We start from the raw sequence: 21,569 nt of genomic DNA on the forward strand, positions 1-21,569 counted from the left end.
GCTCTCAGGTTTGGAGCATTACTTCTGAGCCTCAGCAGTTCAAATATTACTGAAGCCACAGTCTACAACACAGATGATCCTTAAGACAAATCTTGCAGACACAAAAAGGCAACCTACTCTGCTAAGTCTGTGCGGCCTTTACCATCCTCTGAATGATTCTCGGAGTCAACTGCTATGGCTTAGAAATGAATAGTCCAAGATAACATCAAAGTGAAATGCTGCATTGGAAGTGGTTTTATATTTTTTCTACTTACTAAGTAAATGTATAACACCAGATGAACAAATTACATACACTTTCCTTTCTAAAAAAAACAACCATGATTTAAATCTCAAAGTTTCACATTTATATTTACAATTGACACATTTTGGGTTCAAACACAGTGAATCCAAAAATCTTTCATAGCAACAGTGTAAGATGTCATGAACAAGAATAATAGAAAACGTAATTATATAATGCTAGTTTGTGTATTGATGTATTTATTTCATACACATGATATATAAATAAAAAATAGTGTTCTTGCATGGCATGAATAAACCTAGTCAGTGAATAACATTCTCACACAACAGAAAGCTTTTCTAACTGAGACTGAACTATTAAATATTTCAAATAGGAAAATAACATTGTAAAAAAGAGTACAGGAAAGAAAGTAAAGAATGTTTAAAAATACAGTATATATCCCAAAACTTGCATCATAAAATTATATTGACAGAGACTGTTGACAAGCATATTTTTACATAACATCATTTATCCAAAAAAATTGGTAACAGTATTATTCTCATGAGCCTAACAACTCTGACTCTGAGATTTAGTCTGTTACGTATAGCACAACTATCTGAACCGTGCTTTTAAATCCAGTCTCCATGGAATTTCAAATTGCTTCAGTATCAGAAATTGCTGCTCTTTCCTATACATGGACTATGATGTGGGTTTACTTAGAAATTCCTTGTTGAAAAATCTTCTTGCCTCCACATTACTGAGGGAAACAGAGCAACGCGATGGATTCTGTCTTCTGTATTCAATGCTTTCAACTATGGCATCTTTTATCACCTGAAAATGGAGACAGAAGATATATAATTAGTACTGCTGTGAACCCCTCTGGACATGTGTTAGCTCAAAACAAAAACCTAATTGGTCTTTTTAGTTAGAATGCTCTTTGTGGAATATATGGAGAGAAATCTGAGTCATGCACATATACTTAAATCTAACATCCACCATTACTCTCTTGTTCCACCCACATCCAGTGGCTCTAGGAGTATTCTGAAGTTTGTGCAGATAGAGCAGGGAATAAAATGTTTACAGCACGGTAAATTTATATTTCCTTAGTTCTTCACAAGAATATTCAGTCATTACTGAACCTGCCATAAGAGTTTTTTGTAGCAATGGGGCGAGTGGGAATGAGAGACCACGAGGAGGTAAGACTCTCCCTAAAAGCAGAAAAAGAAGCCACGAAGAACCACCCTGCTGCTCGGCTAAACAAATACCGTAATGGATCATGGATATCCTCTACCCAGGAAGCACCACATGCTGCGATTTCATTGATGAACGTGCAGGGCTACGTTTTTCTCACAACAGTCTCTATCTATGCCCAAACTGATGGTGACCAGAAGAAAACATGGACACCAACTTCTTTCTACTGCACTGTCACACAGTGTTACTGCAGTGGAGATAACCCAGATAGGAATTTTGACAGAGAAGAGGAAATGTAGAATTGAGAGCAGTTACTACACAGTGATGGGATGGGCTTGGAAAGTGGGCTTGGATAGTGATAATGGTTCTACTTCTGCTTTAGGTCTCTGTTGACACTAGGAAGCCTCCATTCCCCATGACAGGATCATAGGATTTTATGTTAATGATCAATAAAATGAGACATTTAGGGCATTAGAGATGAAGTAAAGCCACGTCGCTGTACCCCACTGTCGCTGTTATTCTCTACCTCAGGGACTGGAAGGCAACATTAAGGCAGCACTATGCAAGTGCCTTCCAGCCCTGTGCTCTAGGCAGGAATACTTGGCAAGCCGGAGCATCTTCAGGGCCCTTGCCCTGCTTCCAGTCAGGGCTGATGTGATCTGACCTTGGAGACAGGTGCATGGAAGGGTTTTCCATGCACAGGACCTCATTATATAAGCGTGGCCCATTGCTGAGAAGAGAGCAGCAGAAGCCCACCATGGTACTGACTTGTGATCAGCAGCAGGTGTTTAAACAGCAGGCCCAGCAGGCAGGTCCATCTGCTCTCTCAAGGTACAGCTTCAAACACCAGGCAGAAGGAGAGGCTCAGCACAAAAATCATTCTGTAGGGGTTTTTTCTTCTTTTTAAAGTAAAATATAGAATTATCATCTTGGAGGAAATGTGCTTAAATCTTACTGACTCTTGTAAGTAAAGCAGTCAGGGAGGCATCACCAATCCTGAGGTGACCTCACACTGAGGAAGGAGACCAGGGCATGGGCAGTTCTTGGCAGCTTAGGGTCCAAGCCTGTTTCCTCTTATTTAAAATGGATTGAATAATATTCCTAATTTTGGATCAGAAAGGACTGGAAATCACTTCTATAAAGTACAGTCTCTGCTTTATGGGAAATGTTCCACAGCTAGCATTTATTAATGCTTAAAACTGCATGTGATAAAAAAACTGGGAGCCCTAAATTGAAGTTTAGTTATATAGTTTACAAGAAAGAGACACACCGTGTACAGGCACGAGTGAGTGTATTAGATGTATAAGCCCGTGAATCAATTCTGCTATTCAAAGTGTCCTACTACATTTTCTTTTAACAATCTCACTGTCTTTCTAGAGATCCAAATCAGCAGATTTATCAGCTAACTTTTGCCTCTCAACACTCACAGAAACATCAAGCCGCAATCCCAGAAAAGCACCAGATTAAAAGCAATTAAGTCTATTGCTCAATCACCTACGAAGTTTTAAAATAGAAAAGACCACAGGAGAAATTATATTGACAATAATTGCTCTCTGTTTCTTTATAATGAGTTTAAGAGCACTCAAAAAACCAGCAAGTTGGGCACATGTCTTTAATCCTAGAACTGGAGAGGCTGAGGCAGGAGAATTGCCATGAGTTCGAAGCCAGCCTGGGCTACATAAGTGAGTTCAAGGCCAGCCTGGAATGCAATGTGAGACCCTGTCTCACTAAAAAAACCAATATCAATATCATACATTGATGAACTGGACCTCAGTTAGTATTCATGGAAAACAGACCATTCTTATAAAGGAAACAATCTCTGACAGTTACTACTATAAAGTCCAAATCATATGCAATTAGAATGCACAAAATGAGCCACTAGATGGCACACTGACACTATGAAACTATTAAAGACATTTTTCAGATTACTGTAGAACATACTTTATTCCTGTGAGATATTCTGTATAACATTTACAGAAATTAAACTAGGTGAGTTGATAAATGTAACCATTTTTGGCATTCTGCCTGATACAATTACAGAAATCAAACAAAGCAGTATGTCAAATTCCAGTCTATATTTTTTCTTTAATTTATACTATGAATAATCTTACAGTGTTTATACCTAATTTCCTCTTTCATTCTTCCTTGAAATGATTACAAACCCTTCCTGTCAGTGTTATCCCAGTAACAGTTCTCGTATCTCACCCTCCATCCCACCTCCCTTTCCCAAAGTCTGCCTCAAACCAATATTTACTTTGGTACAATTCAATTGTTTTCTAAATGTTGACTCAGGTGCCTTTAGTCTTTAAGCTAAGCAATAAGGCTACACAATAAGAAAAATAAAATGTGATTTTTCTTTCTGAAAGGAACAAATTTAGAGACATGAAATGGTATGTATTACATAAGCAAATTCAGACTTCTTATCCCCATAGGAAAAAAATTTTAAACAAGTGCAAAAAAGAAAGTTACACTGTATTTTGAAAGGAAAGTAATAAATAACTAATATAAGAGATTAGGATAATATTTTGGTCTAAACTACTATGAATTTGCTAGCTAATGCCTGCCTTCCCAATAAGAACTTAAATATCACAGAAGTAGGGACCTTATATTTATCATCTCTTATATAATAAATGCTTGGAAATTTAACAGTTGCACAGAAGGTGCTTGCTGAAGTTGAATTACACAGAATAAATTTGAATCCTTGAGGGAAATGAGGCTGGAGCTGAGACTGGACAAGTTTTTACCAGAGGAGAGGGAAGGTGGGCTTCTCAGTGAGTGACTGCAAAATAACATCAGATAGCAGAGGCGACACTTAGGAATCAGGTGCCCTGACTGGAGAGGAGACTGCGTCTAAGCAACACTGAGAAGTGAGGCAGAGCCAGGCATGGTAGCACATGCCTGTAATCCCAGCACTCGGGAAGCTGAGGCAGGAAGATCACCATGAGTTGGAGCCAGCACAGGCTATGCCATGAATTCAAGGCCAGCCACATTCTCAAAACAATAACAACAACAAGGAAAGAATGCTACTTAGAAAACAGATGCTCAAGCAGCAAGGAAATAATGGGAAAAGACATAGGACTTCAGCTTCTCACAAAACTGTGACATCCAGCAATCTGTCTAAATAACTCATGGCTCAAATTACAGATTTACAAATGAAAACACACACACACACACACACACACACATACTTTATAGGCCAATTTTGAATATTAAATCTTTGAGGGGAAATATTTGGCTGAAACTAAGTATTCAAAAAATTTTCCCGATCTTTTTATGTTGTGTATGACTATATTCCTAGTACCTAAAACAATGCCCAACAGAGGAACTCAATAAATATGCGCTGACCTAGTAAGTAAATGAGATGGAAAGAAAGCACAGATAGCATCAACAGTAGATGAGTTTCAGCTTACTTGGGCTCAAAAAACAGGACCCCAAAGAGGAGCACTCAGAAGAGGGTTAGAAGAAAAGTCTTCTGTTTTCCTGTCTTCTGCCCTCTTTCTCTACACCAACCCAGGCAAACCATAAAAGCAGAACTCCTTTTTCCTAAGGCGGGTTATAGAAACTCGTTTGCTTTGAGATAAAAGATAAAGCCTAAAAGTGTTCCTCTAATCACTCTCTGCTTTTTTGTCTTGGACCAAGCCACAAAGAAATTACCTACTGATAGGGGATCACAAGACAATACATATATACACATGCATGTACACACATACACACACATGCATGTACATACATGCACACACACACAGATGTGTGTGTGCTCTGTGGGGTCTTGTCCTACACCAAAGAGTACAGAACATCAACAGAGATCAAAAAGCAGCTGAATCCAGCCTTGCTGGATTTCTCCACTTGGTCAGTCATCATTTAGTCATATTCTATACTACTGCCCATGATTCACCATACTTAAGTTTCAAAATTTAAGAAAAAGTGCTGGGAACATACTCAGTGTGAAAGCCCCAAGTTCGTTTCCTAGTACTCTCTACCCAATCCTAAGAAAAAAAAGCGTACAAACAGGCAGCTCACCCTGGGTGTTTAAAATCTTCATTCTGAAGATTCCAGTGTCATATTAAACTATCATCAAATAAATTTATTATGCCTTTCTCTTGTTTACTTTTTTATTTTAGAGGTGGAACCCACGGCTTTACAATGGGTAATAAAGAATCACTGCCTTCCCTCTCCCAGGAGCCGAATATACCAGGTCACAGTACAAGATGAGCTTCCAGATTATTTTTAAAAAGACAAGAACCTAACTTGTGCCTAGATATTCTTATCAAGAAGATGAAATATCACTAAATTAAGAGTTAAGACTTAGTAAGACCTGTTTCAAAAAAAAAATTTTTTTAAAGGAATGTAGTTCAGTGCAAAGGCCCTGAGTTCAATCACCAGTGCTACCAAAAACAAGTTAACCATATATTTCTAGCCATGTCTTCCTTCATTTTATTAACATATACTCTTTAATCTTTATATTATACTTTTAATATATTATACTTTTTAATCTTTGAAAAAAACTTAAGCTCATTAACTGGCACACAACATGTTCTTACACTACACTGGGTTAGTAAGTTAAATAACTGAGCCTGGAAAACACTACGTTTTCTTGGAACAAATGAATCAACAAGTCCTAACACTGAGATCTCAGAAGGCATATTCCGTTTAGCTCAAAGAGCAGTTTATGAATTGAGTGTGTAGCCAACTATGCTGGAGAGATGTCAATCAGGAACTCTGCCTCCAACATACACCTCGTACCATGATGCTAGCAAATCAGTCGTGAAATGTTTATTGTATATTGCTTTTCGGTACCACACATCAATATCTTTGGAAAATACAAAATAATTAAGTTATTGCTGTTACAGTGTCAATGATTTATAATTAAAAGAAGACAAGAGTATGAACACTAATAATCATCATCATTGTATTAGCTGCTCCTGTTTCCTGAGTGTCTATTACATTCTTAGCCCTATTTTATTTTACATAAACTCTATCCTGATTCTATAAGACAGGTAATATTGTTTCCTCTTACAAAGAAGGAAAATAAAACTTGGAAAGTTTTAACCAATATGCCCCAAGTCACCCAGCTAACAGGCAGCAGAACAAGACACTGAACAACTAATTTTTTCTGACTCCAAAGTCTACATAACCACTGTTATGGTGTAGACTGTTCCCCTGAGAGTGTTCAGAGCTGGGGCTCACAAGGTGACTGGATCACAGGGTGGCACAGGGGAAGAATCCACTGATGCATTCATAGCTCAGTATGCTGCTGGGAGGTCTGGTGGGAACAAGCAGGTCACTGTGGGTGTGACCTGTGAAAGTGTTAACCTCCATTCCGTCTGCTTCCTGGCTGGTGCGGGTTGAGGTTGAGCTCTTCTCCTTCACCATGCCGTACTATTTCTGCCTTATAGCTGCCAATCATGGATTGGAACTGTGAGCCAAAATAAACCTCTCGTCTGTTGAGTTGTGGGTGTCAGGTATTTTGTTCCAGGGACGGGAGGGTGACTAATCACTCACATACTGCATGTCTACAATATAAGTCACTATATGTTCAGTTTCTTATAAGGAAACAAAATAATAATAATAAAATACCATAATTGTGAAAACGTGGATGCAGTGTGGAGTGAGAAGGAACCTGGACTGATCGAGTAAGTGCAGAAATCTGATGCTAATGAGAACCCCTACTTGTCACAAAGTGAGCAAAACCAGAGCTGAAACCTTTGGAGATATTTAGCACTCACAAAGCAGGCCAGCTGGGGTGTCCTGGGAAAATGAAGCCACAGGAGCCTCAGAGAAAAGGTGGCCTTTCCAGTACACAATCAGGTCAGAATATGAACTGAAGAGGAACGTTGTCTCATGCCACACTGGTGCTGGGCACAAAGTTGGAAACTACCTTAGTAGCGCATCGTGCCTTCACAGTCTCACAATTTACATTCACAATGTCTGCTACTGCAAACAACTGGGACGGGCCATGTGCTGAAATGCACGTCAGCTCACCATTCAGATAGAGTGGGGACAAAAGGTGTGGCTGACGATAGCCTAAGGGACTGTCTAACCTCTCAACTTCTGTGCAATGTTGTTGTTCTTAATGGATCACCTATTTAACAAGAGGCTCTGATAGTGACAAAATGTAACATCCTGGTTTAAGGGAGGACATCAGCAAGGAAGAAAATTGAAAGTTGTACCTGAGTAAGATGAGAGAAAGGAGGGGGGACAAAAATAGACAGAGATAGAGACAGACAGACCTAAACACGAATGAATATCAAAGTTTGTGCAGTGTAGATAAAAGAATGCGTTTAATTCATTCATTTGAAAAAACATTTACACACTGCTTAAGCTATTATTACCTCTATGAACTTGTTTACATTGTAAACTATAAACATTTCCAAAGATCTCCGGGGTGTATCTACTATGGACTTTCAGACATACGGGATATGGACACGCATACCTAACATTCTCCCTTACTGAGCGGCTTCTATTTGTAGGACATTGTTTATTAATCACCTAATTAAGTATTCACACTACTGTTATGGTAGGTGCTACTATTTCACCTGTTTCAAAGATAACAAAGCTCAAAAACTGAGTGGCTTATTCAAAGTTATATAAGTAGTCCATGTGATTTTAAAATAATGAAACAAATATGATCTTGCTTCTATACCCTGTGCTACAGATGTTAATAGAAGCATTTTTAAAATGCTTAGACAATGGTTTGTAAAGAACTGACATTCAATGAGTCGTAAGAGCGTTATTTTGGAATTCAGTTTTTCTTTGTTCAGGCTTTAACTTTTCACCATGTCAAACAAAGTATCTTGAAGAATGCTTGTAAAATATATAACTATAGGGCCAGTGGTACAGACCCAGCATGGCAAGTGGGTAGAATATTCCTAATAGCAAATAGTTCTGTAGGTTTTATATAAACTAAAGGGAAAATAACAAGAGAAATGCAATTGTTTAATATGTGTATATGTGTACATATTCCATGACCAACAGATATTAATACATTCTTTTTATTTAGCTTTTTAAGTTGGAAGATGAATTATTAATTTTATATACTTTATATGAAAGAATATATTTTTTAGTTTATGAGCTTCATAATAGTATTATCACTGCTGGCACGCTTCTTTTTTTAGTAATGTGGTATAAAATGTAACTATTTTGAGAATTTCAATTTCCTATTTCATGTATTAAAATACTCATTTTTCTCTTAATATCTTTAAAATTTTCACCATAACAGGCCTGGTATGTGGCATATAATCCCAGCACGCAGGAGGGTGAGGCAGGAGTATCACTGAGAGTTTGAGGCCAGCCTGAGCTACACAGTGAGTTTCAGGCAGCCTGAACGAAATAGTAAAATCCTGCCTGAAAACACCAAAATACAATAAAATAAAATAATAAAATTTCATCATTACAAAGAAATTATGCAGCGTGGGGCTTTCAGATATTTGCTGCTTATGATATTTTTTAAAAGAAGAAATATGTTCAAAAAATGATAAATGTTATGAATTCTCAGGAACATGTTTGTACTGATCTTTTGTAAATGTAAACTGAAATAATTTTACAGTTTTAGGAACTGAAACTTATTAAGGAAAATTTCATGTATTTAAAAAAATAAATACGGTGATTAATAAGTATTACAACCATAATCATACACAACTGGTCTCTAAACGGTACCAGAACAAACTGAAAAGCAAGCAAACTAAATGTGCCAGAGTTCTGTTGTTTCCACAAAGCCTCGATAAATCTTATACAAATAGAACAGATCCCTACACTGTACATTCTTATGGTCTTCAAAAAGACCTACAAAACACACATGGTAACTTTATCCACTTAATTTCTTTTTTCTTTTATTTTGCTGTTTCTAATGTAAAAAAATCCATTTAGGCCAATAAACTTAAGCTTTTACAAATGATAATACTTTGTCAGATACTATGATTTAGGGACACAAACCAATGATTTCCCTTACACAACAGTGTTCTTAAATAGTGAGTTTGACTCTGAAGAATTTCACACAAACACAGACTTTTAGTAGTAGATATACCAGGGATAAGAATGACTAATACTGAAGAGAATGGCCTGTTTCTAAAATTTCTAAAGCAAAGGACAGTTGATATCTCAAAGGTTAGAACTAGGCAAGATTGTTATATCTGGCAGATTCCCAAGACCCACAAAAATAGAACATTTAAAAGCATGAATGTATTTATTAAAATTCATGTCCTGATATTCTTGCAGGTCAACTAGAATTCTGGTTATACATATTTTTCTGCTTTTATTTCCTTTTCATCATCTTTCTTCTTTAGTCTTAATACTTGTTTCATTGTATAATGAATATATTAGATACTTTGTGGAGGAAATATAGGATTATCCATCTTTCAGTGAAAAATAATATAAAATGTGTGTTCTGCCAATGTGGGGAAACTCGTTTTATTACTTGTAAATTTTTAAAGGCTATTTTTGAGGTGGATAAAATAAATCCATGAGAAGAGGCACACTTTGAGTGTTGTCAATTATGAGGCTTACTTTTATTTTTGACTACATGAAAGGGTTATTGCTGTATTGATGTGACATGAAAGCAACGTGACATTAGTGAGAGTCATAGCAGATACTTACATCAATGTTGTTCAGGGTATTGAAGTGCATTAGATCATGCAGCCTTTTGAATGCTTGATTTGGATACTGAAAGTTGAAGGTTGAAAATGGTGATTCAGGATCATCAAAAATGTCAAAGTCAGCTATTTCTTTCTCCTCCTTGGTTTCTCTTGGAATACCTGAATAACAGAAGAGTCACCAATAGTGTTATTCTGAAAACTACCAAATATCTTTAAAACCCAAGGAATGAAACATACTTCTAGCCATGAAGACAGATATGGAACCATCTAGAGAGGCCCCTGGGAATCTGCAGCATCTCCAGATTGTATCATTTTTGCTCTGAGTGGATTCCTTCCCATTGTCAGTGTCTGCATCTCTGGCCTGATGGTCTAAGTTCCCTCCTTGCACATACAGAACTTCTGTGCCCGCCACCATCAGACTGCAAGTTCTCATAAGTAACATACTGCCTGAGGCTGCACTCTACCAAAGGCTCTAGCAAGCTAGTACATAAACACCCCAGCTGCTTTGCACCTGCTGTGGGGTGGGAAGGATGATTCTTAGACATGCTGTACAGCTAGGTTACATTGTTTTATGACCAGTTAAAATTCACAGAGCTTTTCTGTATGATTTTAGCTAAAATGAACACTCTAAGAAGGGTGGTATCTGAATTGTTTAACATTCCTTATGACGAGCACCAATCAATCAGAATATACCCCAAGGTCTCTGGTTAAAGACATAAAGAGTTTTGCAGAAATAGTCACTTAATTCTTTAGTTTTTGCATGGGGAGGATCTCAGGGGATTTGGAGGTAACTCAGGAAGCACTTGCAGGGTCTCAGGACAGTAACTATTTATCAGCACAGGAATGTATTTAATGTTGCAATAGTTGGTAGAGTAATGCTGTTGTGAAACAGTTTAATATCAGCTTTGTTCCCCTGCTAGATTTCTATTTTATGAAATAAAATTTATTCCAAGCACACCTGGAGCCTTGTACTTTCTGAAGTTGATGTTGGCCAGAACAAAGTGAATGATGGTTGGGCAATCTTTCTCCACATCAGGATTCTTGGGTTTAAAGACGTAGCACTCTTTCAAGCCTTCCCGGTCAAATACATAAGGGTCAATCTTTGGAAATGGGAGCTTGTTCATTTTAGCCCACTTTTCTGCAAGTAGAAGTTCCTATGGAAAAGAGAAGAAGAAACATTTGAGAGCTGTTCTTATTCTGTCGACCAGAAAAACATTCAGTATTTCTTAGGTATCTACTGTCTGCTAGCAGTGTGTTCTTTGCTAGGCTAAATAACAACACTGTTCTCAAGAAGCTCATCAATCTCCAAGTTCTATAAAATTATTCTACAATCAAACTCAGTTATGTTGTGTTCTCAGCCAGGATTAGTTGCATTTTAAAAATTACTGATGAACTGAATTGAAAGAAATTATGATACAGATACTACTGGGGAAAAATGCATATATACTTTTAAAATATTTTAACTATTAAAAGTTAAAATAATCCAGTAGCAGGGTGCTCCTAATTCAGTTTTGTTTAAATCTTTATCATGTCCATAAGATATTTAAAAAATCAAAGTTAAATATTCTATGTGCAAAAATACTTTATTTACTCTGAATCAGCCTTTTCAGCTTCTTTTTACAAAATATGAAAAGTCAAGTTTCCATCCTCAGCATGATGCCAGCATATTTGTAGAAACCAAGGTGGGGGCCGTGAGCTTAGCTAACAGGTGTGGTGGACTATGTGGTTGTTTCCACATGTTAACTTCCTTCCTAATTAAAGGATTACATGTCCCCACTAGAAAAGGTAGGTGCATAAAATACAACCACAGCAGCTGACATGTATCATGATGAAGAAATGAATATTTGTTGTCAAACACGGAGATCTGAGATTTCTCTCTGCATAGAAGCTGCATAGAGCATCCCCCAAATAAAATTTAAACTGGAGAACATAAATTAATATAAAAAGGTATCATGAATATCTATATGCAGCTTTGGAAAAATGGGCTACATATGAAGCAGACTATGATAGCGTAAAAATACAGGCTCTTGGACCAAACGCTGAGTCCAAACAGAAGCTCTGTGGCCTTCGGCACATTTCTTAACATCTCTGTACTTGATATCCTCTAGAAGCTATGAACAATAATACTTATCCGAATCTCATAGGATTGTAATTAAAATAAACATATTTTACACAATTTAGAGCTTATCGCATAGTCAGTGCTGCATAAATGCCTAATGCATAAATCAAAATAAAAGAGAGGAACAAAGATGGAAGAAAAATGTGAGGAAAACAAAAAAGAAAAGGGGAAAGAAAAAAAGACAGAGACAGAGAAACAAAATTCCAGAGAGAGGAACATTTGGGAAACTCTTATTAGTCTCAGTTTTTTTAAACATTTCTTGTCCTATTGATCTATTCAATGATATCATTAGTAACTGGTCAAAGTTTATGTTAGGAGCTAAGGATATAACAATGAGTTATTCACAGCTATAGCTACTATGGAATAATAGCCTGGTGGGTGAAAGAAAGTAATTAAACAGCCCTCCATTTTAAAACTGTAATAAATGCCATAAAAAGAAACTAGAAGTGATCATGAGATTTTGCAATACACATGCATATTTATCCACTAATCAATTATCATGAGCTCCTGCTATATTCTAACCACAAGAGAGAAGCTGTACTTCAAGCTTTGGAGCTTATGAATCAATTGGAGAAGTAAGTGATACATTAGTGCTGCAGGACGGAGGAGGGAAAGGTGACGGACAGCCATGTGCCTGGATTGTACAGTCTAATGGGTCTGGCTCACACGTAAGCCTGCAGTTATTGGCTGGGGGACTTGGGACAAATTGCTTAGCCATCAAAGCAATTTAGCAAGTTTTTGAAGAGGAGATTACAGTACACAATGACATGCCCCTTAATGACACTATGATGGTGGGCAACTGGGACAAAATTGCTCCCTATCTGTGAAATAACACAACCCCAATCCCATCTCCTCTATAGTTCATTTATTTCTTATTTTTCAGTAACACATTTCCTACCTTCTGTGACACAGAGTTAATACTATTACTATCTTTATAGGATTGCTGTGAGGATCACATGTGATAACACCTAAAAACCTCAATAACTCAGATTCAGAGAAAATAAGTACTTTAAATTCAAAGAAAAAATAGGCTTTCTACGAAACTCTCACTGTTTTTAATATTTCAGGACTGTTGTGAGTTTTAAGGTTCTCAATACCTTCTTAATACCATTTACAAAGAAATAAAGATCCAGAGTTGTAAGAATTTAATGGATTATAAAAGCAGTGGTTTCACAAACTGTTAGGCTGAATACAGTCATGTTTTGCTACAGATCTCTTTTACATATGAGTAATTCCTCTTGAAATTTGAGGAAATTTGTAGTTAACTCTTTCTTATTTCCTCTCTCTTTGGTTGGATTAGTTTATTGCACGTCTAGCATTGTTCACAATTATTCATTCGTGATTATTCAACATCAAAATAAGACCAAAAGTTCACCGGGTAGAGCAGTTGCGTGAGGCCAGAGAAAAGAAAAAGCTCTCTAGTGTTTATAAATATGACTCAGGGCTATGACCAATGTTGTGTGGCTGTGCAGAGAAAAAGGAAAAGGGAATGATATGAAGTAAAAGCCAGGCTAAATTTAGTCAGATAAATTTACAATGGAATCAGGAAGAGATAGAAACTTTCCCTCTCCTTCTGTGTGTCTGACGTGGAAAAGATTAAAAACCCATGATTATGAGATGCAAAACTTATCTCCTGTTTGACGTCTTACTTCTCTCCATAGAGTGAGAAACAATGGCACTGCCTCATTCCCCTCCTAAGCTTCAGTGCCCTTGTATCATTCTGACCCGCTGAGCCTCACATTGCTCACTGGCTCACTGAACACTGCCCTGTGCAGGGGCATGAGCAAATCACACCTGAATTTGAGAAATATTACTCCTGGAAAATGTGGGGCATAGTATAAAGTGAGAAAGTGGGGACGAGAGATCTAAAACACCTAGAAGACTTGGAAGAGAATGTAGTAAAGTGTGGAACGTTGCAATATACAACAGCCCCTTACCTTGAATGGAGGGCTGGTGTCACTTGGCCTTGCAGAAAAGTCAAAGGAGATGATGAGATCAACCCCTCTCTGAGGTCTCAGGATCAAGGGGTATGGCAGGTTAAATGTGAGCCCACTGTCCACCACATGAATCTTTTTACTTTTGACATCCAATGGCTCGTATATTCTCTCAAATTCATCAGGATCTTAAGAAAATAAAAAGATAAGAATGAATTACATGATCCCTTGACATTATTTAAGATATGAAAAATGTTTATTATAAATTTAAGAGTCAGAATTCCATATAGTTAGACCTCAGGCTTTGGAGATAAACAGAGCTGGACACAAATCTATGTTTGAAAAGTCTAAGTTAGTTATTGTGTCTATGTCTTAGTTTCTGCACCTATACCATCAGACTAAAAGTAACTATCAAATGAGATTGCTGTGACAATTAACTGGGGTAACACATAGGAAGAAATTAGCTCTGCCTCTGGAATTATCTCTAAGTTAACACCTCTTTAACAGTATTGCCTCCCGTTAAATGGGTCTTTACTGGCTTAAAACCTTTCCTCATACATCCTTTTGTTTAAGTGTTAGACAGGTGTACTCTATAATGGAGAGTACAACAAATCATGGTCAGCTCCAAGGTCACAGAACGGTGAGTGGCAGCGTCTGAACAGAGGGGTAATTTCTGATGGCGCTTAGGGGAGGTCTATCTGAGAAGGAAGTGTGCAAGAAAACAAGAATAGTGATACAGAATGGTCAACTAAAGCCATGTAGGGCGGAGTAAAAGGGAGCTCTCCAAGGACAGGCCCCAAAGCAGAATTAGGTCAGTATGTTCGAGGCCCAGCAAGGAGCAACATGGCTTCAGCGCAGGAAGAAAATGGAGTGAGACAACCAGAGGTCTGAAAAGCAGTAGAACCTTAGAAAGTGTTCATTTTATGCAGAAGTAATATTGATAACATACTATACTTCACATTCCTGCATGGTGCTCCTAACTCACTTCTAATGGGAAAATATTAACAGAATTGAGTTGATTTGAACTGAAACAGAATGCTTGGTATCTGCTTTGCTGTCTCCTGGTCCACACCCTTGTTCCACACCCTTGTTCCCACCTCTGGGGTAGGAAGAAGGACAGCCAAGCTGCCGAGAGCCTAGGACAGTAGAACAGAGTTCAGGGAACTCACATCAGACATGGGTGACAGTCTCCAAGTGAGCTTTGAAATCTCTTTTGGTAAGCATTTTCATAACAGATACATTTTAAAAAAACTAGAGAATTGGAGCTAACTTTGTTTATAGAACCATGTATAACACCTGTCTCATGCATTCTGAGCATTCCATTCAAAGGTAATAAAATATTCAGGAATATGATCAGCATGCAGGAGGAACTCCATGCAGTTTCTGCCCTTCTAAGAAAAAATGATAGTGATTCTCCAATAGCCAATTGTATTCATTACATTTCAAGTACCAGATGTCAAAAAAGAAAGCTAATCTTCAAACTGTTACTGTCCAATTTAAACACGCAATATGTATCATCAATAAAAGCTGAAATGCAATCACTAATAAAGCAACTAACCATATAGTTCGTTCAGTGTAAACTGAAATAGGCAATTTAAGTTAGATTTTGGTATAGTTACTTCAAAAAGCATTATTACTAAATTTTTACAACTAACCAAAAAAAATCATGTTCTCCCATCTCTATCAAAATATCTGATCTCTTAAATACTGAATGCTACATTTACTAGAGATATTTCTGAATAAGAAGGAAAAGACTTTATTACCAAGGCAATTCACATTGCTCATAATAGTTGAGGGAAACAGTAAATCTTGAATAAATGATCTGAAATGAAAACAAAAATGCTGAAAAAAATCCTAAGTTTTTAAAAGGCAGTAATGCCAGATGGTTGAAAATAATGACAGACCAAGAGATTAAAAAAAAAAAAAAAGTCTTGTTATGTCGGGGGTATGTCCCCCATCACTAAGGACAAAGAAAAGAAATCATTATTAAATAATTATTTATAGGTTGATTCTACTCTTAAAAAGTATCCCTAGATTACTATGATAGTATACTTTTCCACCAGCCAAGAAATTAAACTTCTGTCACAGAATCTAGACTCTAAAGACTACAAAAATGAAATACATAAAGATTAGCAAACTTTTACAAGTATTTCTCTAAGATTTTTAGTTCTAAAATTATGTACTTGAAATTTCAAAGCAAAGCAAAATCTAATATTTGATTTAGAGTAGTTTTTAGAGATTTCACAGGGAAGCTAGAAAGTGTTTGGCCACTCTCATTTCTAAAAGCAACTCCATTTCTTACTGAGTATCTGTTGTGCATCCGAAATTTTATATATCAGATTGGCCAACTCAGAAGAGATAGTCATTTTAAAGAGAAGAAAACTGAGGTCCAAAGAGGTAAAATAGATAGTATAGTTATACACAAATAGTGAGACCAAAAGTTCCACACCCACTGTGTGAATTCTATGCTCCACACAGATTGTCCACTATTAGAGTAGTAAGTGGCCCTTTATCCAGGGGAGAAGTTCCATGACCCCCAGTACAAGTCTCATACCTCAGACAGTACTGAGCCTTTCATCTTTTTACGTACATATATGAACGTAAGATGAAGCATAATTTACAAATTAAGCACAGCAGTAGATTAACAATAATTTAAAACTGAACAACAATATGTTATCAAGTTATTTAAAACTTATGAATTGTTTATTTCTGGAATTTTCCATTTAACAGTTTTAATCAGTGTTGATCCAAAGAAATTGAAATCACAGAAAATAAAACTGAAAGTGAGGAATGACCATACTTGAGAAAACACCGTGGTTAAAGGCCTGAAAGAAGTTAAGACAGTAGCTACAATACATAGAGGCTAGCTGCATATGTTTCCATCAGTTAGCATAAAGCACATAATATTTTATTACAACTAATCAAATAAATTATGAGTATTTTTAAACACAGTAATTTTCCCTAGTATAATTAAAGCATAACAATTCGTAAATACGTTCTTTGGTTTTGCTGTTTTCACTTAAATTTTAGCTAAAAGATTAATCAAGAAATAAACCATTTTTCCAATACTCTTTTGAGTTACTCCTTCTCATCATGCAATGTTAAATCCAAGATAACAACTGAGAAAAAAAAATCATTCTGTACACTAATTCTCATTTCTGTTGTGTGGCTAAACACTATTCTCCCAATCTTATAGCTAGACAGATATTATGTAGTGTTTCTAAATTGCACTGCAAAATGTATCACTTTGTAAAGTATCAGCAGATGTTTCATGTATAAAATAAGAACTCCATGTTGAAACTGGTGAGAAGACAAAATTCAAGATTAAATTCAGATTAAAATAATAGCCAATTGTATTTTGCATTGCCTATTCCTCAGACTAATAGTACTTTGTGTGAACATGCCGCTGAATCCTCACACTAACTCCATTAGTGGGTAACAATTCTACTTTATAAGTAAATTAAGGCTTATGTCAAGTATGTGCTCAGGATTATCCACCTAATAAAAGGCGAACTGGGATTCAAATATAAGCAATTCTGCTTTTACAGTGCTACATTTGAGGTATTTTTAAGTAGTATTTAAATCAACACACTATTTCATCCCTCTAGTGAAAAGGGAGATAAAGTTGTCAGGGTTTTTTTCCCTAAATTTATTTTAACTTGGGCTCAGTTAGTTGTGTGACATCTCTTAAAATATCATAGAAAATTGAATAAATGACATTGTGGAAGAATATCCTTGCATCATTTAAACCATTCAAAATTTTCAAACTTGTAAACTAATTAGGGTCTCTGATAGGTACAGAAACAAGTTTTATGGTTATGTAACGTTTCCTTAAAGCAATCCAACTGGGGATATTTATGATGATCACTTTATAAATGTATCACACAGATTCCATTTAAATGCACAAATATTTGGATGTCTGTGTTTTGAACTCTGGCCTAAATTAACTCATGTCTTGATTTCTTATACCAGATGGTATATGTCACAGTAAATAATATAAACACAAAAGTAAACAGGAAAGAAGTCATGTAACTAATGAACCACTTCCTAAAATTAGTCTTGTAGGTATTTATTTTTCACTAAACTAGTGAGTGGAATTTTATCATTTTATAATTTATCTTGTTTTCAAGATAGTCTGCAAGGTAAAGTCACAGGCACAAGGTAGTATGTTTTTTACATTCCTCACTGAAACACTGTTTTCAGATACACAAATTTGAGCTTGTATCCACAAAGCTGTCACTAACTAAAATATGTGGGGATTAAAATCTCTACCCATTTTTTGCATGAAATGTGAATGAAATTAAAAGAGAAATGGCTTTAATTGATATTTTAATTGTGGCATTTTAGTTGTATAACAGGAATTTAAATGAAGACTTTTTGAACCAAATGATTACAGTTGTGATAAACTTTATAACTTCCACATCAAACAGAATTATTCTAAAACAGGAAAACAATTAGAGGGAAATAAATAGGATCTATCTTAGTGGATATTTAAAAAGTATTAATCATTTTAGTACACTCAGTCTAAAATGTAATAGTCCCCCATGTTTTTTAAATTGAAAAAACACAGTGACTAAATGTAATTTTAATGATACACACTGAGAAACAAATATAAAATTTCCCCAAATATCATTAACTTAAAATCTTTTTAGAGTAGAACATTCAGAAATATCTCAAAAAAGGAATTAGTATGTAAAATACGATATTTTGGGATGATATATATATTTATGAAACTTGAAAGGACATCAAATGAAGAAAGGAGTCAAGCAAGGTGATCTGGAACTATTAATCTTCCAGCCACATATGAGAAAAAATACACCCACATTTAACTTGTACTTTTAGTTTTCAGCCATATTCTCAATTAAAATTGTTGCATCCTCCCTGTCTTTGAGCTCCATTAAGACCACGGTTGCTGAGTTTTAGTTTTGCTTTTCTATTATTATTAACCAAAGTATGCAAGTCTTTCCATAAATCAAACTTTGACAATGAACCATAAAGCTTCTAATCTCTATAATGGAAAGCATGCTTATCTGCCTTGTTCAGTAATGGATCCCAAAGATCAAGACATTGTTAGTAAGTGCTTATAAATACAGTACAAATGCAAGAATGAGGGAAAAGAAAAAGGAAGAAAATGCAAAACTATTTGAAGACAAATAAGGACAACAAAGAGACACACTTCCTAAAATTGCCAAAGTTGGCTAAAAAGATATTTGATGTTACTTTAATCTGCATTTCAGATGAGCCACAAATAGTTGCTTAATCTAAATATGTACCAAATGTTGCAACGGTTATATGGATTACTCTTCTACAACTCATTTAAAATTACAATTTAAAGGGGAATTCTGTGTTTTATTTGGCAGTCCTAATGCCAACAAATCAACACAAAACATTGCAAAGCTACAAGGAAGTTGTGGGGTGTAGAAAGCGTGCCGTGTAGACCACAGAGAAAGTATACACTGGCAGGATAAAACATGTAACAGAGGTAATAAAATATATACAAAGAAAACTTCCAGTCTTACATCAGCAAGACAATGACTAATAAAGCCAAGGGGACAGTGAGCAGCCAAAGAGAAAGGATTAGGACTTCGGCCAACAGACTTGTGTCCCAGTTTCAAAACATCTGCTGAGCGATTTCAGACAAAAATGATAGAATTATTTTCCTTGCTGTTCTTATAGAGAATGAAGCAACTGAAGATTCCCTCGTATTCTAAATGCTCTGCGTTTAAGTGTCTTTTTAAGCCTACCATTATTCATCAATCAAGCATAAATTTTTAGAGGGAATACATTTAATTATGACTGCAATGTCAATATACCCAACCACATTCCATGAGACAACCAAAATAATGTCACTCATTAGAGGACTGGCTAGGAGCTTTTGAGTTTAGACCAATCTTAAAACACATTTCATTTTCTTACTTTTATCATGGGTCACATGAAAGGGCTTGGATTAAGGGTATATAAAACACATCCCAGGCTCTAGTTTGTAAATGCCATAAACATTATGCAAAGCAGAAACCACACATGATGATACATCCCAGTAATTCCAGCACTCAGGAAGCTGAAGCAGGAGGTTTACAAGTTGAAGGCCAGCCTGTGATACTTAGTGAGACCCTGATTCAAACAAAATAAATTTGTACTTACCTTGTTCAAACAGAATCTATTTTTGCTTTTGTAATTGCACTTAAAGTCAAACAATAAACAGAATTACACTACCAGAACAACAAGAAAATCTAAAGCTATATCTTAATTTTTTAAATATTACACAAAGAGCAGTAAAAGAGTTTTAGTATCTCATTAAGTAAACAGCATCCTGTGAATGTCCCTAAGGCACAAAAGGTTGAAAAATGATCTTATGATAATTAAAGGAAAGACAATGGTATGATGAAGTAGACAAATTTAAGATAAGAGGATCATTACAGGAAAGATTATTACTTATCAATGAGCCACTTATCAGAGCAAATGAACTCTGAATCCATAACTCATGGAACTGAAAAATGAAGGAAATTATTTCTAGGGGTTTGGCTAAGTGAAAGACCTGAATGTGATTAGCTTTTTACCAGATGTTCTTAAGAAAATTTCCAAAGCTTCTTGAGAGCTGGAGTGACTGTTTCCCTACCCTGGAGTGCTGCAAGCTGCGTGCATTCTTACAGCAGACAAAGGCACCAGGCCAAGAGCAGGGGTCACTGGCCTCCAGACTCCAGTGGGGCTGACCTGGCCTGAGCCAGGAGGGAAATGAGACAGAGACTATGTTTCTGTGCTTTCCACTACCAAGTGTACTGTGGAGGCGTTTGTGAGGGTGACTCCTAAGTATTTTTAAAGTCACTCTGGCATGCTCGGCCCGGAACTTGCTGCTCTAATCCTTGGAACAATTTTGTAAGCATCTAACTCCCCGCTTCAAACCCCACGTAGTCGTGACAGTAGAGGGTTCCCTATTTTTTTAGGAGTAAACCTGACTAAGACAAAAGGGATCTGAAGTCTCTCTCAATATTTCCATGAATATTTTCTATACTGACGAAACCATTTCCCATCCAAGGCAATTTTGCTCTTAAAAATTTAAAGTCCTTTAAAGACTTTCACATAGTAAATATATGTTCTTGTAGTTGAGTACAATTAAATGTTAAGAGTAATTAAAACACTGTTCCTCCAGGGAAAGAATAAAGATGGCCTGAATTAGGCTACACTGTTACACTGATTACATTTCAGGTATTTACCTGTTACAGCCGCATCCGGTTCGTCGTCATCAGAAAATTCCGATGCAGCAAAGTCTCTCAGGGGAGACAGGGGGTAGGAGGTATTGAGATTCAAGCCCAGCATGAAGTTGTGCACCTTTCCAGCACGTCCTTCTCGCGTATTGAATAACGCTGAGTCACTCACCAACGCCATTATCATACGTTGTACCCAACTTGCTTGATTATCATCTTGATACTCCCTTTCAGCATCTTCATTCTCAGTACCTATGGGAACAGGAAATATCTTATAAATACTCCAAAGTGTGCTTAATTGAGCAAGCTTCTTTG

The 21,569-nt window shown here is 36.4% G+C and overlaps 1 protein-coding gene across 1 annotated transcript in view; it reads right to left on the minus strand.

Moving 5' to 3' along the window:
* Positions 1-211: 211 nt before the first annotated feature.
* Positions 212-21,569, minus strand: part of Pla2g4a (phospholipase A2 group IVA) — a 139,905-nt gene continuing 118,547 nt past the window's right edge. Inside the window, exons 14-18 of the mRNA XM_013158101.3 lie at positions 21,264-21,506; positions 14,056-14,240; positions 10,958-11,153; positions 10,001-10,158; positions 212-1,048 (exon numbers count right to left, since the gene is read on the minus strand). Coding sequence (XP_013013555.1) covers positions 917-1,048; positions 10,001-10,158; positions 10,958-11,153; positions 14,056-14,240; positions 21,264-21,506 — 914 coding nt within the window. The 3' untranslated portion in view covers positions 212-916. The remainder of the gene's footprint in view (positions 1,049-10,000; positions 10,159-10,957; positions 11,154-14,055; positions 14,241-21,263; positions 21,507-21,569) is intronic.

Source organism: Cavia porcellus, unplaced genomic scaffold, assembly GCF_034190915.1.
Source record: "Cavia porcellus strain 051 isolate PalLab524CR breed Dunkin Hartley unplaced genomic scaffold, mCavPor4.1 scaffold_29, whole genome shotgun sequence".
NCBI lineage: Eukaryota > Metazoa > Chordata > Mammalia > Rodentia > Caviidae > Cavia > Cavia porcellus.